Source organism: Eulemur rufifrons, chromosome 24, assembly GCF_041146395.1.
Source record: "Eulemur rufifrons isolate Redbay chromosome 24, OSU_ERuf_1, whole genome shotgun sequence".
Taxonomy (NCBI): domain Eukaryota; kingdom Metazoa; phylum Chordata; class Mammalia; order Primates; family Lemuridae; genus Eulemur; species Eulemur rufifrons.
The window spans coordinates 904,485-921,714 of NC_091006.1; the positions used below are offsets into that span (position 1 = coordinate 904,485).

Below are 17,230 nucleotides of genomic sequence, written 5' to 3' on the forward strand. Positions count from 1 at the left end.
CCAAATCATCCCGCTGTTCCGTGAGCCAGACACCCTCGCATATAGAGGAATGCAAATTTTCACTAATACTCCATGGGCTGCCAGCATCGGTTTGTGACCTCTGTCCAGGGGTGCTCTGCTGAGTCCTGCTTAGTTGGCATGCGCAGAGTGCCCGAGGTGCTCCCGGGAGCTCCTTGGAGGGCAGGGCCACGCCCACCCACCCCACTCCTGCTTGACCCTGGGCAGGCATACGGGGCCCCCCTGAGGCTGCCAGGCTGGTTCATAAGAGAATTCCTATGTGACTGAGGGGTGCTGCCAGGGAACTGAGACAATGACCCTGATGCCCACTCCCATGCCCAGGCCTGGCGTGCCCAGAACTGTGTGCCAGGGGATCTACGGACCCGACAGAGAAGGCCCACATGGATCTGGGCAACACCAGGGGGCTCGCCGGTGGGCACAAATGGGCCTGTGCTGCGCTGGAGGAAGCCTGACAGTTCCTCGCCCTTTGACTCACTTGTGACACCTGTGACTCTCTTGGCTGCAAGTCACGGCAACCCAATCCTAACTGGCTAAATAAACACAGGAAGATAATTAATTGGCTCCAGTATCTGGAAGGTTTCTGCTAATCCAGTCTTGGGTTTGACTGGCTCCAGGGCCTCAACAGATGAGACATCTGCCTCCCTCCCTTCGGCTCTGCTCCCCAGGAAGGACTTCCCTCCCAAGGTCAACTTGTGTGGCACCATGGCCTTGGCTCCAGGCCCACTTCCAGACAGCTTAGCAACTCCTGAGGATGGTCATTGGCCCAGCTTGGGTCATGTGCCTGTGCCTGAACCAATCACACAGCCAGGAACGTGGTGCTCTGATTGGCCAAGCCTCCTCCCATTAACCGGCAGAGAGTGGAGCTTGAAGAACTTTGGTCCCTGACCAGAAGGGAGAGGCTGGGCCTTCTCTTGCCAAGCCCTGCTCTGTCGTGCAGCTGTGCCTGTCTTCAGAAAACCCAAAACGAGGAGATTTACAGTAAAGCTGGGGCTGTGGTGGTCACACACAGAACAAAGCACTCTGTGTCTCAGACCACACGGGGGGGTTGCCTGTTGCTATATTTCTGCCCGCTCACCCCCCACCTCCCTCCGACCTCATCACACACTCCCGCTCCCAGAAGGGTCTTCACATTAGTCTCCGCTCCTTGCAAGCCCAAGCTCAGCACAGGATCCACAAATGACAGCTGTCATCATTGCTCTATCACATACTGAGTTTAAAGGCCAATTTAAGTGTAATTGTTCCTGGAACTTATAATGATCACAGCCTTCTGTCTAAAGAAGTGCAGACGGAACGTGCACCCCAGTGTAAGAGGGGGTTAGGCTGGGGCGAGGACCACCTGTTGGTTTGCCAGCCTCCCACCTTGGGGTTGATGCGCAGCAGTGTGAGCTCGGTCTGAGTAGTATCCGAGCCCGGGGCAGCATGGATTGGGCCCGTGACTCTGGCTGGCCTGGCAGGCCTGTGCAGACTTCCCTGGCTGAGGGAAGATAGGAGCCAAGCCTCTGGGGCTTCCCCACACCTGGATTCCCTGGTGCTGTGCTGCAGTCACTCAACGTGGTAGCCTGGTTCCGCTCATCCTGCCTGTCCCTACCTCGAAGCTCACCCTGGCACAGCCCGCTTGGCCAGTTCTTGTTCCCACGTGGCTCCTCCACTCGCTCCCCCAGGCAGCCACGGTTGTCCAGGTTGGCCTGACAGCAAAGCCTCCGCCAGCTCCACTCTCGGCCACTGCCCACACCTTCCCTGATCAACCTTCCCTGGCAGCAGGGAGCCAGTAAAAGCTATGCACCAGCTGCCCAGGGAAGTACACACAGGCCCACCCGTGAGCCTGCGCCGTCAGCAGGCATCTTCCCAGGTCCCTGAGGGCTGTCCAGGAGGATCCCATGTTAAAGAATCCTTGCTGGGAAGGACTTCCCCACCGCAGTGCTCATGCTCTTACTTCTCCTTAACCTTTATATCCTGGCCCCTATCCTTACACCTCCACCATGAGGGCCTGGACCTTGCATGAAGCTAAGCAAGTACCCCTCAAATTTCTCTATGAATAATAACAATTAACACACACTGAGCACTTACTCTGTGCCAGATACTCCTGTAAAATGCGTTAAGGGTATCAATACCTCACAGCAACGTTCTGGGGTGAGGACGGTTGGAATCACGCCCATTTTACAGATGACGAAACTGAGGCACAGGGAGGTTGGGGAATTTCCCAAAGTCTCAAGGCAGAAGGAAGGTGCTACCCTCCTCCCACAGCAGCTGGTCCACCACCTCTGATGGGACCCTGTCTTCTCCAAGGAAGGACTGGGCAGGCTGTTTCCACTGTCTCAGACACAGCTTTTCTGCTGCCTCTGCTCAACTTATTCATCCTCCTGGCTTAGATGCTGCTTCCTCCATGCAGCCTTCCTGTCCCCCAAGGCGAGGTGGGACACACCCCTCCACACATGAATTCACAGCCCATCCCAGCCATTATCACTCTACACTGCAACTGCCAGACTGTACGACTGCCTCCCTTCCACACTGGAACCTCCCAAGTAGGCAGGGATTGTGACTTGCTTTGCTTTCTTTTGAATGTTTTTTTGAGAAAATAATTCTTTTACTTCTTATTGAAGTAAAAGGTACATTCAGTAAAGTACACAAATCATAAGTGTATAGCTCAATGAATTTTTATGTACACACAGCTACATAATCACCAGATCAAGGCATAAAACATGTCTAATACCCAGGTTCTCTGGGTACCCTCCCGGTCATGACCCCTCACCCCAAAGGTAATGATTATTCTGACTGCTGTCACTATAATTTTGCTTTTTCTTAACCTTCAAATACATGGAAACTTTAAATAAGTGTGTCTGGCTTCTTGTGCTCAACAATGTGTGTGAGATTCATTCATGTTGCTGCATATTTCACTAGTTCATCTTTTTGCTGTAGTATAGTATTCCATTAAAGAAATATAACAGAATTTATCTATCCTATTGATGAAAACTTATTTATTCTCTTATTGATGAACATGTCAGCTAGGATATGGGGCACCTGGAACTCTTGTTTTTTGCTGGTGGGAGTATACATGGCTGTAACTGCTAAGGAAAATTCTGTCTTGTCTATCACTGTTGTAATAATTCACTTATTGAGCATTTACTATGTGCCAGGAACTGCATTGATGCACCTGCATTATCTCAATCCTAACAATGGCCCTAGCAAGTAGACAGCTGCCATCTACGAACAGGATGATCATGGTATCAACATAATAGGATCACTGTGAAGTTTAAGTGAGACGACCCTTTGAAAGACTGAGCCCAAAGCTGCCATTTTGGAGTCACTTTATAGCTGTCATTGTTATTAGTAACGGGTGCAGGATTGGGAGTTCAGGAGCCTGGGGCCATGCTCACATAAGACATCCCCGCCCTTGCAGCCCAGCACCCTTGGCCTCAGAGTGCCTGGGAGGTCATGAATTGGCCAGCCAGGACCTCTGGGGGTGACACGAGGCACGCCCTTCGAGAAGATGCACGCTCTAGCTCTAACCTCAAGAAGGCGGGGACAAGACTGAGGCTGTCAAGTAGGAAGGGCCTGGGTGGGGGTGCTCAGGAGACCTCGGGTACACGCTTCTTCCTCAGGGTGACCACAGCAGGCAATCTCAACTGACCACGTTTCAATATCTGCCTCTTTCACTGGCCTGCAAGCTCCGCAAGGGCCTGGTCGTGCACGTTTCCAATCATTCGTTCATAAACACAATCTCAGAATCCCCTTCCTCCAGGCACCCTGCCAAGTGATGAGGGACACAGCAGGGGACACGGCTCACGGGGCGGGCTGAGAAACAGGGAACAAAGTGCCTGAGGGACCCGGTGGGACAGGGACATGGAGAGCGACTCCCAGGACAGGCGTGCGTTGGCTAAGTGGCCACTGAGACTTAGCGCTCAGGAGGGACGAGCAGCTCCAGTGTCCTGGAGAAGGGGACAAGCCGCCAGGCCCGGAAGTGGGAAGGACAGAGGCTGCGAGGGGAGGTCCTGGGGGGGTGAGGGAGTGCATGGAAGCCTTGAAGGCCAAGGCCAGGAGAGGGAGCGGGGACCTGACCCCGAGGCTGACAGACAACCGGCAGGTTGAAACTGGAGACGGCTGCGCGGGAACCCCGGGGTCAGGACGAGTTGCAGAGGACGGGGCGTGCGCAGAGGGCGCGGAAGGTGTTCGGGTATCAGCCGAGCGACCGGACGCCCCGATGACGCACGCGCAGCAGGAGCCGCGGCGGCCACAGGCCTCACCCGCGGCCTAAGCCCTGGCTCCAGGCCACGCACCGGGCGCCGTGACCTTGGGGACATCCCGCTCGGACTCCGGCCGGACGCCGTCCCAGGACGGGAGTGTCGCCGAGAGACGGGGCGCACCGCAGCCCCCCACGCATCCGCCTGCCAGGCCCAGCCGGGCCCGCACCCTCGCGGCCCGCCGTGTTTACATCCGGCCCAGGCAGGCCAAGCGATTCCTGCAGCTCCCGCGCCGCCCGGCTCCGCCCCCGACACCCCCCGCGGCCCGCTCTCCCGCGTCCAGCCCCGCGCAGGCCCCGCCACGGCCGCGTGGTCCCGCCTACCACGTCCCGCGTTCCGTCCGCCGTCCGCCGTCGCGCAGGCCCTGTCAGCGAGCCCCGCCCCGCGGCCCGCGCGCTCCGCAGCTAGGCCCCGCCCCCGGGAGGCCCCGCCCAGAGCCGGCCCCGTCTCCAGCCGCCCCGCGCGCTCCGCAGCCAGGCCCCGCCCCCGGAGTTCCCGCCCCCCGAGACGGTCCCGCCCCCAGCCGCCCGAGCGCCCGGCCAGCGCGCTGAGGCGGGCGGTCCTGAGGCGGAGGCGGGCGGTCCTGAGGCGGAGGCGGGCGGGCCCGGCCCCGGGGCGGCCGCTGAGGGGCTCGGCACCCGCCGGGGCGGGGCGGGGAAGGCGCGAGGGCGGGCCGGGGCCGGTTCCGCGCGCAGGGATTTTAAATGTCCCGCTCTCAGCCGGGCGCAGGAGCAGCCGGCTCGGCCGCCAGCGCGGTGTAGGGGGCAGGCGCGGATCCCGCCACCGCGCGCTCGGCCTGCCGCCGCCGCCTCAGCGTCTCACCGCCGCCGCCGCCGCCGCCCCGGCTCGGCAGCCTGCTTGCCGCGGAGACGGCCTCGGGTAAGGCCCTGCCGCGGGCCGCGGGCCAGGACTCGGCGCTCCCGGGCCGGGCCGGGCCGGGCCGGGCCGGGGTGGGGGTGGGGGTGGGGGTGGGGTGAGGCCGGGTCGCCGGGTCGCGGGTCCTGAGGCGTCAGTGCGGGTGCCCCGGGCAGGGCGGCTCGCGGACGCTCGGGGGAGGTGTTGAGGGGGAGACTGAGGCAGCCCCGGGCCCGAGGGAGCCGATGGGCCGACGCGAGTTTCGGGGGGCTTCTGGCCCCCCACCCCGGGATCGGACCGGGTCGCTGGCTGCAGGCGGCGCCACGGGTGACAGGCCACCCGGGCCCATCGGCCATTTTCCCGGACGGCCCGAGAGGCTCCCGCGGCCGTCGCCGCCCGCGCGGGGTGGGGGGAGGGGAGGGTGCGGGAGGGCCGGCGGTCCCCGTCCCCGCGGCGGTCCCGGTCCCCGCGGCGGCCCTCGCCACGCTGCCCGCTTCGTGCCCCCAGGCCTGAGCGAGGAGCCCGAGCCCTGCGCCATGCCGCGGGAGAGGAGGGAGAGGTGAGTGGCCCGCGGGGACGGGAGCGAGTGCGCGGTGGGGGAGGGGCGAGCCGGGATGTGGGGTGAACGTCCCCTCCTCTGTGCCGCCCCGGCTTGCAGGGATGCGAAGGAACGGGGCGCCATGAAAGAGGAAGGTGGCACGGATTTCTCCGTGCGCTCCAGGAAAAGGAAGGCAAATGTGGCCGTTGTGAGTACAAAGGGGACAGGTTGGGAGGACCCCCCACCCCCATCTTACCTGGGTGCTGGGCTGGCTCTAGGGGGTTGGTGCCCGGGGTCCCTCTGGCAGACAGGGTGCTCATAAGCTAATCGACTTTCTTCTTCTTCTCTCTGTGTTTGTTTTTGGGCTGTTTGGTGTGTTTCCTGGGGTGGGGGTCCTTTCTGTTAGTTTCTGCAGGATCCAGATGAGGAAATTGCCAAAATTGACAGGACGGTGCGTGGCCAGTGCGGCGGTCAGGTGGGTGCGCTTGCTGCTTGGGCCTGGTGGAGGGTGGCCTGCTCGCTGCGAGTTCCACTGGGGCTCTGCTTTCTTGTCCCTCCCTGAGGACACTCTGGTTAGTTTGTGTGACTGCAGCCGCAGTCCATGTGGCCGAGCGCGCTGTCAGAGGGCGCTGGCCTCCGGCCACCTGGGATCTCCAGGAAGGTCTTGTGTTCCTGGCTGGCACCATCCGAGATTCCAGGTACGTGCAGATGCTGGGAAGGACCAGCATGGACATCAGATAACTCGGGCCTCTCCTTGTGCCCGTGCGGAAACTGAGAGAAGAAAGTTAACCCAGAGTCCTGTGCAAACCAGGGGCAGAGCTGGGCCCACAGCCTTGTCTCTGAGGCTGGAGAACTGGGGGAGGTGCCTGTGTGTTTATGAGCAACAACTTCTCCCCATCTACACTTAGTGTGTTTTTGTCATGGTGCTTTAAGGACTGTCTCCATCTTCTTTCGGTCAGGTTACAAATTTTCCCCCTTTCTGGCCTTGGAAGTTCTTCTAGCCCATCCAGCACTCCCTACATGGAACACGGCCCGCCGGGGCTAGACCTGGCCTCAGCAAGAGTGTTAGTGGAGCATTCTGTGTACTGGTTTGTGTGTCTCAACACTTTTTTATTGACTGCTCCGTTTCTCTTGCCCATCCTTGTGGAGTTCCTGCCAAATTTCCTGTGTGCAGTGTGATAATCATTATATCAGAAGTTCCTTGCAGAAAAAGCTTTTATTATCTCTTTACCTCCAGAAATAGCTGGAGACGGTAGTTACGGCTCTGGTAGGGGAAGCAGCCTATCTGCACACGGGCTGGTCAGGCCTTCTGACCCTGTCACAGATAAAGCTGAGCAGTAATAGTCACAGACCTGTGTGCAGTGGTCGCAGCTAGATGAGCGGCGGACAGCACGTCACTTTGTAGAGCAGTGGGCACCAGGCCCACTGGGAGAGGGAAGGGCTTCAGAGTGTTCACATTGGTGGCCTCGTTGCTTGCAGTAGCATGGGTCACTGCACGAAAGACCCTAGTAATAAGCACTTCTGAGGAGGATCCCCTGAATCCTGAAGACGGGATTGATGATTTCCTTAGTTAGAAGAAATATTTCACTGTAGGAAAAGAAATGAGATGGCACATCCCAAGCTCGCTCTTCTCCCACCCCTTCAAAAGAACCTTTAAATCAAGCAAGTTGATTTTGTGGGTATTGCAAAATGAGTCCCTACTTTGTGAAATTCAAGATTGTTTATTTTCTCAGCTGTGTTTTGAACAGAAATGAAATTTCTAGCTCAAGACATAGCAGAGCCATCCACATTGACTTCTTTAGAGCCTCAGAGTAGTCTCTGTTCTCAGGGATGACCTGAGCAGAGCCGAGGCCTGCGACTGGCCTGTGGCTCTGTCCCTGGACTGTGAAGAGGTGAAGCTGTGCTACACAGACAGCCATAGCATTCCCACTGGGAGGCATTTTCATGGTTGTCCAGAGAGTAATAACAACAGGTTTTTGTACATTTTGTAGAGTAGATAGCTTAAAAATTATCTATTTATTTATGAAGCAGTGTCTTTATTATTTCTCTGTGAAGTTTCATGAAGCTAGAACTTCCTGTTACAACAGAACCGTTTTGCCTATGAATACATAGAATTTTTCTCCAGAGCTTTCATAGTTCAGCCCAATACAACAACTTGGAGCCATCATGCTAACACTCCATGTAACTGCTTCATCAAGACCACATGGAACCTTTGATGGTTCTTATCTTGGGCCGCTCTTAAGGAGAGAATACCCTTTCATCCAAAATCTATTTAACACGTCTGTTTTTTTCGTTTAGTTTATTTTGCATGAGACCCGACCTTTCTGTGGAAGCAGAATCCTAGACAATTATTACTTACTTCTCAGAAAATAATCTTGCAGGAGAAAAAGTGGCATGAGAAGTCAGGAGTGATGAGGAGCAGTCACCATTTGCCTCTTGCTGTTATCTGATTCCTTCCTAAATAAAGTCAGACTGGCCCTGATTCCTTTGAAGCTTGGTATACGCTCAAGTTAAGGGACATAGACTTAACTATTCTGCGTCAGTTTTTCTGTGTCATCCACTGGTTCCTAAAAAGACCAACTTAGGAAACCTTTTGTCTACTTGTGATTCAACCCAGGTTGTCTATGAAATGCTGATTTGAAGCTGCTACCAATTAGTTTATCTCCAAAGGCCTGCTCTCTCGTACGTGCCAGCCATCTAGCCGTGCAGGGTGGCACCCACTTTGTGCCTTCAAAACCAGAATTCATTCTTCCTGAATGAAGAGCAACTTAGAGCAGTTGTAATATGACCCTTTTTGAGTCAAGAAAATGCTACCAGCACATGATACTAGAACTGAAAGGAAGTTGCCTTCCTCGCACAGCTGTTGACAGAAGTGTCATGGATAATTTGCATGCCCAATTCTTTGTACATTGGGTAGAGAAGAGCTTTGTCTAGCTTTGCTCTTCTGACTCACTGAAAGGGCTTGGGCTTCCTCGGAAGGTGGCCAGTGTTCTGTGGTAGCCCCCGTGTGCCATGTCTTCAAGGCAGCACTTACAGCCCGGGTGTCCGTGTTCTTTTGCAGTCATCCCAGTTGTCTGTTTTGTTCTCTAGTCAAGAGAGCTTAGTGGGCTCTCTGGATGCCAAGGGTCTCAGGCTTTCACAGGGCTTCCATGCTAGCAGGATTGTTACCTACCTAATGTCTTCAACAAATCACTGTTTTATAACTTTAAAAATCAAAAATAGTATTCTTTCTAGAGTGGGATGATGAACCAGAATAGTTTTTAAAAAGAGGATTTTCCAAATGGCAGAATGACCTTAGTCTTTTCCAAATAATTGAAAATTGAGTATCTGAAATCTTGAAAGGAAAGCATATTTTTTGGCTTTAACGATAGCTCCTTCTTTTATCAGATGGTTGAGTGTTACTCTGTGCAAGGCTCTGAGGATTCGAAGGTCTTCGGGAGTATCTAGGTCCTTTCTCCATGGACTTCTTAGTGTGACCTGTGACCGCTTGATTTGGTTTTACATAGGCAGATGTTCTTTTTGTTTTGTTTTGAGTAAAAGAAAAAAGTTCTCCATTGTTTAATATATTTGGCTAATCCTGCAACCAGAAGATATCACTTTTGATGAGTTTTTGTTTTAAACTGAGGGGACTTTAATAAAGATGGCAGCTAATTTACATTTTTGATCCTTTATACTTGTGAATGTGTAGTGCTGTGTAAATGTTTTTATTGGAAATTCTATGTTTTATTTATAAGAAATTTTAGTAGATTAGTTGTACTTGTTAAAAAACAAATCTTTGAATTGTGACTAAATAATCTCTCAGTGTATCTTTTTTTAAGCACTTGCAGAAGTCATGCCAGTATCTTACTGTGCTGCAAGTGGGTTTGTACTTTCTTTTGTAATGCAAAAGCTGTTTGCATTTGATCTTTCTTCTCTTGTGTCCATTTTGCCACTAAAGCATCCTCATATGAGGATGAGAATGTGGAAGATAAAATGCTACTGATTTCCTAGTTTTCTTAGGTATTTACTACATAGACTCCTTAGCTAATGACAGAAGTAAAATGAAAGCTCGGAGTCATTACTGTGCCTTTTCCTTATCCATGCCATCTTCATCTTAACTGAGGCCACAATATCTAGGCCTGGAGATTACTCTCCAGTGTGAATGTATTTTTTTGAAGTTTTGGCTAATCTACAAATCAGTGAATGTACAAATAGCTGGTTTACATCAAACGTTTTTAAATGTGGTTTTCATTTACAGCCTTGGGACAGTAACACAGTCTGTGCAAACCCCTGCTCCTTGATCCCCACACCTGACAAAGAAGAGGATGAGCCGGTGTACCCGAATTCTGCATGCAAGCCTCAGAGTTTCACACCATCCAGAGCTTCACCGCTGCCTGTCCTGAAGTAAGTGCTGACTCTGCCACGTGGCTTCCAGATCTCTTGCCCCATGTTCTCCCTTAGCCCTCATTAGTAGGGATGCATACTGATACCTGGGTGGGTTTGGGTTTTTTGTTTTTGTTTTTGTAGCTGGGCAAATAGAGAGGAAGTGTGGAAAATCATGTTAAACAAGGAAAAGACATACTTAAGGGATCAGCACTTTATGCAGCGACACCCTCTTCTGCAGCCTAGAATGCGAGCAATTCTTCTGGATTGGTTAATGGAGGTGAGCTTATCGTCCCCGTCCCTGGAAGCATTGACCATTTCTAGATTTCCCTGTGCATTATGAACTCTTCGTGTGTTTTATTCCACTGATACAGTCTGTATTTCTGAAGCTCTATGGTATATTTACTGCAGTGATCTTTTGACTTTTTTGCTTGCATTCTTTGAAGAGTTTTTTTCCCCCACAAATTTACTTTCATTTGTTTACTTTTCATTAGTTTAAATCCTTGGGGGAGTACAGCATCACACAGGTTCTGTCTCCAGTGGCCTTAGCAGGGAGCTTGCTCTGGAATTTGGCACGAACCCTGCCACTGTTTCTGTGGGCCCTGGTTACCTTTCCCCAAATCACTCTGGTTTTGCCGCCAGGAGTCACTGTGTTGTTCTTTGCATTGTATATATAAACACATTTCTTGCCCAAATAGAATTCAATTTCATCTCAGGCACAAACACCTTCAACTTTAAGAAAAGCTGCGTGGTTCTGGAGACCCAGCTTATAGCTGGCAGAAATGGACCTTGGACCACAGCCTTCCAGCCATGTTTGCCTTTTAGAAGTCCTGTTCCCAGCAGGCCTCTACAGGCTCCAAGGTGGCAGAAAGAGAAAAGCAAGCTTAAAAGAATTTCTAAAATTTCTATACCTCTAAGGGGTTTTAAAATTGGCAGCTAATTTTTTCCATCAAAGTTTAAATAGTTGCAAAGGTGGTATTTTCCAGTAAATTTTAACTATTGATATTTGAGCTTTGTTCATTGAATTGTTTTTATATGTATCCACTGGGAAGCAAATATCAGCTATATGATAGCCACTATCATAAATTATAAAAAATATATGAACAAGCTTACTTTTAACAGTCAGATCTTACATTGTTTCTTTTTAACTCTTGGACTCCATTTCCCTTTCCCCACAGAGTGTTATCCTAACAAAATATATTGATCCACACTATCATACTTCTCTGTACCAATGGATCTAAAGAGCAAGTGTTAAAAGTTTTTATAGATAATTGTTAAACTTAAAATGTGAAATTTTATCAGCATATTTCTTACCGGGATGTACTGCAGGTGACTTACAGCTCCTCTATTAAAGGACTGGCTTCCTAGACAACTTCGTCAGACTTGGGTTGGTGAGGAGTGGGCTTTTCTTCTGTGAAGTGGAAGGACATTTCACGCAGATCCATTTTATAAAAAAACCACATGTAGAAGTTGAGTGTCTAACTATGATGGTTCCCCCTTATTGTCAGGGGATACATTCCAGTACCCCAATGGATGTCTGAAGCCACAGATAGTACCAAACCCTATACACACTATGTTTTTTCCTATGCTTTCACATTTTTACTTAAGGAAAGCGCTTTATGGCTTCTCTTTGGCATGTCAGAATTTCCAGGGTCACAACTCTTACGCTTTGGAGCCATTTTGTAAAATAAGGGTTACTTGAACACAAACACTGCAATACCACAACAATCCATCTGAAAACCAAGACAGCTCCTAAAGGACTAAGGGTCGGGTGGCTTATACCAGCGGTTGCCAACCTTTTTGGCACCAGGATCGGTTTTGTGGAAGACAATTTTTCCACGGACATGGGATGGGGGTGCATGGTTTTGGAATGATTCAAATGCATTTACTGTGCAGTCAAACCTCTTTGCTAATGATGATCTATATTTGCTGCTGCTCCCCAGCACTAGCATCACCGCCTCAGCTCCACCTCAGATCATCAGGCATTAGATTCTCATAAGGAGGCAACCTGGGTCCCTCCCATGTGCAGTGAACAGTAGGGTTCATGCTCCTGTGAGATCTAATGCCATGGCTGATCTGACAGGAGCAGGAGCTTATGTGGTGATGTGAGCCCTGGGGCTGTAAATACAGAGGGAGCTTAGCCTGCCTGCCGTTCACCTCGTGCTGTATGGCCTGGTTCCCAGGTACCCCAGGCTTATACCCTGGACAAAGGGATAATTCAGGTTCCAGGCAGGTGGGAGCAAGATGGGCCAGAATGCCACACAATTTAAAACTTTTCAATTTTTTATTTCTGCAGTTTCCCATTTAATATTTTCAGACTGCAGGTGACTGAAACCTCAGAAAACAAAACGGCAGATGAGGGAATGCTGTGTTTGCTAGAAATGAACACACCCCTTGGGAAAGTCAGCATTCCCAGGGGTCATGTGTGCCTCAGTTGCGCTAGTCCTAGAATCAGATTCCCTGTTGCCACTCACTCCAGCGTGCCCTCGCCAGGCAAGTCTCCGCTGCTTTTGTGTCTTGGTTTCCTCATCTATGATATTTTCTAGCGATATTTTCCTTGAAGAGTTTATACAGATTAGAAATGGTGTATACGAAATTTTAATCATTCTTAATTTGTGTTTCTTCATTGGTCCCTGAAGATGTCAACATTTTCTGGACTGAATTCCTTGGCAGGTCTGCTTTTAAAGTGTAGGCCTTGCAGTTGCCCACCACACAGTGTAGTTTCTTGAAGCATTAGATGTAAAATGTTTTATTCTCTTAGGCTTCAGCTCATTCTTATAAAAATGTTATGGCTGAGAAGTTCTAATGCAATTGACACCATTATACTTTGAAGGTCTGTTTTTAAAAATAGCTATATCTGGCTCAACCTGGACTTTAGAAATAGTCTTTGGTAATTGGTAGAATTTTCTAGCAGTATTCTGTTGTTTCTCTGCTCTTTTTATACATATTAACCCCATAAAGTGCACCTATGTGAGATGTCCGTTTTGGGAACAGCAGTGTTGTCGTTATAGTTTATGTGCATGATCAGACGTTGGGTGATGGCAAAGAATTGAGATCTAATACTTTCTTGCTCCTTTTCAACCCCAGCATGTACACTATTTTATCAGATCCTCCTAATTTTATAGTTTGAGATATCTGAATAGGTTTGTCCAAGTTATAGCCTAAACTAGAACCTAAGTCTCTGGGTCTTCTGTTTAAAAAAAAAGCTGTTGTCTCATGGGATTTACAGTGTTTTGGGCATGTTGTAATCTTTAAATAAATGTGGTCCAGCTTATAAACTTTCTTAACTGGTATGGCCTGGTTGTGAAAATGCTAGTTCTTTTCTCAAGTCACAGTGAAATTTATAAAGAGGGGAGCAGCATTCTCTGAGAAAATTCATAATTCATATGATAGTTTGTTTTGGGGTTTTTTCCTTAAATGAAAATGCTGCTTTGAGCAGGCTGTAAACGCATCTCCCTTCCCTGGCCTGGGAACTTTGTTCTCACCACTGCACAGATCACAGAACACTTAACCCTTGTGTCTAAGTGCCAGCTCTTCGTTGTGCATGCACTTACAGGTTTTTTATTTTTCACTTAAATAACTGTTCTAAAACTTACTGAATATTTTTTCAGGTGTGTGAAGTCTACAAACTCCACAGGGAGACGTTCTACTTGGCACAGGATTTCTTTGATCGGTACATGGCAACGCAAGAAAACGTTGTGAAAACACTTCTACAGCTTATTGGGATTTCATCTTTATTTATTGCAGCCAAACTTGAGGTAAATAATTTTCAAATACTGGTTGTGTAATATGTGGTGTTTCTTGAGCTCCACTGAGAGTAGCCGAAGAGGTCAACTATTTGTCTGTAATGCATATCCTACATTTTTCTGTTTGGAGGGCTTCTGAAGTTAAGACACATGCACAAAAGGCTGGAAAATAACCAGGAAGAGAGAGGAGTTGTGAGTGTAGAGAACATTTAGGTTACTATAGTTACATTGAACTTTGAACTCAGAAGATTAAAATTTTGGTGTGATTATAGAAGGGTATATGGGCCCAACTTTCAAACACATTGTTAAAGGTACTGAAAAGATGAAAATTTCAAAAGTGCTCACAACATGTAAAAGTTGTATCTATTTATGCGTTTATTTAGTAGGGCTAGGGGTTTCATTTCTTTGGCAGCTAACACATTCTGAACCATTGGAGTGGTTCCTGTATTAATCCCATCAATGCGCCCCCTCTCTTTCCATAACAGGGTGCTAAAAAGGATAATTTTGGATGTATATTGTACAATGAAACCTTTAGAAATTGGCTTTGTGCTAGTGGTATCTTCCTTTTATTTCCTTTTTAGGAAATCTATCCTCCAAAGTTGCACCAGTTTGCTTATGTTACAGATGGAGCTTGTTCCGGAGATGAAATTCTTACCATGGAGTTAATGATTATGAAGGTAGGTTACAAGTTAATTTTTCAGTCATTTCTTAAATGCATCCATAATATCTTCTCCACATGAAGTATGAGTGCATCTAACAGGTGCTCTGCAGCGGGACACACTGTGGCGTGGAACGTGGCTGCATTTTGAACTTACTTGCTCAGTCATTGGTCCCTTTTCTCTGTTGCCCCGTAGGCTCTTAAGTGGCGTTTAAGTCCCCTGACCATCGTGTCCTGGCTGAACGTGTACATGCAGGTTGCGTATCTGAACGACGTGTACGAAGTGCTGCTGCCGCAGTATCCGCAGCAAATCTTCATACAGATCGCAGAGGTAGGCGGCTCGGTCTCCTGTGTGGGTCTGCCTGCCCGCAGCGAGAGTGTGGCGTGTGGGGGGACGCGCGCTGGCATCTGTGTCAGTGCTCTTTCCTTCTCCGTAGCTTTTGGATCTCTGCGTCCTGGACGTCGACTGCTTAGAATTTTCTTACGGGGTACTTGCTGCTTCCGCCCTGTATCATTTCTCTTCGTCTGAATTGATGCAAAAGGTTTCAGGTACGCTGTCTTTCCAGCGAGTGTACAAATGGGTGTGAGACTCAAACAAATCGTCAGCCTCAGCTGAGCCGCGTGTCTTTGCGCCGCAGGGTATCAGTGGTGCGACATAGAGAGCTGCGCCAAGTGGATGGTCCCGTTCGCCATGGTCATAAGGGAGACGGGGAGCTCGAAGCTGAAGCACTTCAGGGGGGTTCCTGGCGACGACGCCCACAACATACAGACCCACAGGGACAGCTTGGACTTGCTGGTCAGTACCACTCCCGCTTTCAGTCCTTCCTGCCCAGAGGGAGTCTCAGAACTGCTGGCGCAGCCTATTCATTTTTCTTCAGGCAGGCTCCAGATTTCCTAGAAAAATTCCAATTCTTTTAATTCCTGGAAAAAGGAAAGTTCTGGTCAGTAGGTACTGTGTCTCCGTGTCACGTAGACCAGAGACTTTTAGGTCGTTCTTTGTTATCCTCGTCCTCTCACCTCCATAGAAAAAGCACGTGGCAGGTGAAGCCCAGGGATCTGTCCTCCGAGTTAACATTTCCGCCTTTCGTTCCCACCGACAGGACAAAGCCCAAGGGAAGAAAGCCATATTGTCTGAACAGAATCGGATTTCTCCTCTCCCCACCGGGGTCCTCACCCCGCCACCGAGCAGTGAGAAGCAGAGCGTTGGGCAGGGGACAGCATGACACAGCAGCGTCCTCCACCAAAGACAGTTGTGCGCAAGTGCCTGCTCCGAGCTCTGTCTACTGCGGCGGAGCCTGCGTCAGCTTTTACAGACACATAAAGGGAAGAGCGCGTCTCTCCCACGACAGAAGTATTTCTGCGGATGGCATTGGACAGGGAGAAGTGTTTTTACTGAATGCTTAGATTTTTAATAAGGGGGTCAAGTACACCAGCCACCTCAGAACACCAGTGAGTGCTCCAGATGCTGCTAAGGAGGGTGATACTTGACTTGATTGACTGTTGGTGCAGACAACAAAGGCTTGAAGTGGGGAGCACCGCGCCGCTCCCTCAGGTGTGCCGGCTGGCGTGGTGCTAAGCGGAGCAGGTGGCTGTGAGCGGGCACCACGCGGAGCCCACAGCGCCGGGCGGGGCCTGCCCTCTCCACACTGTCCGTTGACACGTACAATGCCTTTCATGAACTCTTGTAAGTGCTGCTATGTCTATCCGTTTTTTAATAAAGATAATACTGTCTTTGAGACAGCTGGTTTTACGAGCTGTGTCTGGTAACTTGAGTGAGAAGTCAGCTTTCAGTGTGGCTACGTCAAGTTCTCTGTTTTGGCGTCATGCTTCTTGAGCTCAAGTCTTTTCAAGCAAATACATTTAAAAGAAAACTTGTGAGGGGAGCCTGTGTGCCTCCCGAGGCCCCTGAGCTGGCAGTGGGTGTGACTGGCAGTCCTCCCACGATGCCCTCACGGGTGGCCACCGATGGCAGTAGTGAAGCCACTGCCACATCTAAGAGGACACCAGGTATAATTTCTTCCCTAGGACTGTTAAAGGTCACAAGGAATCTATAATTCGTGTTATTTAATACTCTTTTCATCCTCACCCAAATCTTAACCTAAAGAATAAATGAATTTTTGTTTGGAGAACTTGTTAACAGTAGCCTAAAACTGTGCTTCAGAAGAAATGCAAAGGAAAACTATGTAGCTCAAGGGCATGATGTCATTACAGCGAGTTCCCTGACTATTGCTGGAGTCACCAAGCGCCTTTGCTGGCGGTCACTGTCCACGTGAAGGCCCAGTGTGTGCGCGCATCACACTCTTGAACCTTCTCAGGGTGGCGGTGCTGTCGGGCCTGACGTTCCACTTTCTAACAGTGCGCCAGCGTGCGTGCGGGCGCACACAGGGAGGGCGAGAGAACAAATAAATACCACTTACTTTCAACTTGGTATCTTAGCTCATTTTGTGAAAATCTGAAGTAAAAAGAAGCACAGCCATTTTAAATCTGTACCACATTTGTATGGAGTTGGAGAGAGACCCTGCCTTCTGACATTGGTGTTGTATGTAGTTCTGGCAAGTTTTAATACAACCGTTTTCCTAATAAATGCATTATAAATTCACATGTAATGGTATTTAGTCAAGTGATGCAACTCCTAACTAGTGATTCTTCATCTCAGGCAGAGATGTTGCAGCCTTAAACGCAGTGACTTTTTAATGGTGATCATTGGTAAGTGACTTGGCAAAATCCTAAAAGCGGTTAATTTCCATTTTGCATTTTCTATGCAAAAATATGGCACTGAAAACATTCCTATTTCCAAAGTTTTATTGTAAATTTG

The 17,230-nt window shown here is 49.9% G+C and overlaps 1 protein-coding gene and 1 pseudogene across 1 annotated transcript; one reads left to right on the forward strand and one right to left on the reverse strand.

Moving 5' to 3' along the window:
* The first annotated feature begins 4,945 nt into the window (after positions 1–4,945).
* Positions 4,946–16,332, forward strand: CCNE1 (cyclin E1). Its single transcript, XM_069457190.1, has 12 exons — positions 4,946–5,135; positions 5,619–5,670; positions 5,770–5,857; positions 6,056–6,124; positions 9,887–10,032; positions 10,156–10,291; positions 13,623–13,769; positions 14,339–14,434; positions 14,612–14,746; positions 14,853–14,964; positions 15,054–15,211; positions 15,516–16,332. Exons 2-12 carry the CDS (start codon positions 5,648–5,650, stop codon positions 15,636–15,638), a joined length of 1,233 nt encoding a protein of 410 aa, XP_069313291.1. The 5' UTR covers positions 4,946–5,135; positions 5,619–5,647; the 3' UTR covers positions 15,639–16,332.
* LOC138374495 (large ribosomal subunit protein eL33 pseudogene) lies at positions 10,502–10,823 on the reverse strand (annotated as a pseudogene).
* Positions 16,333–17,230: the final 898 nt, after the last annotated feature.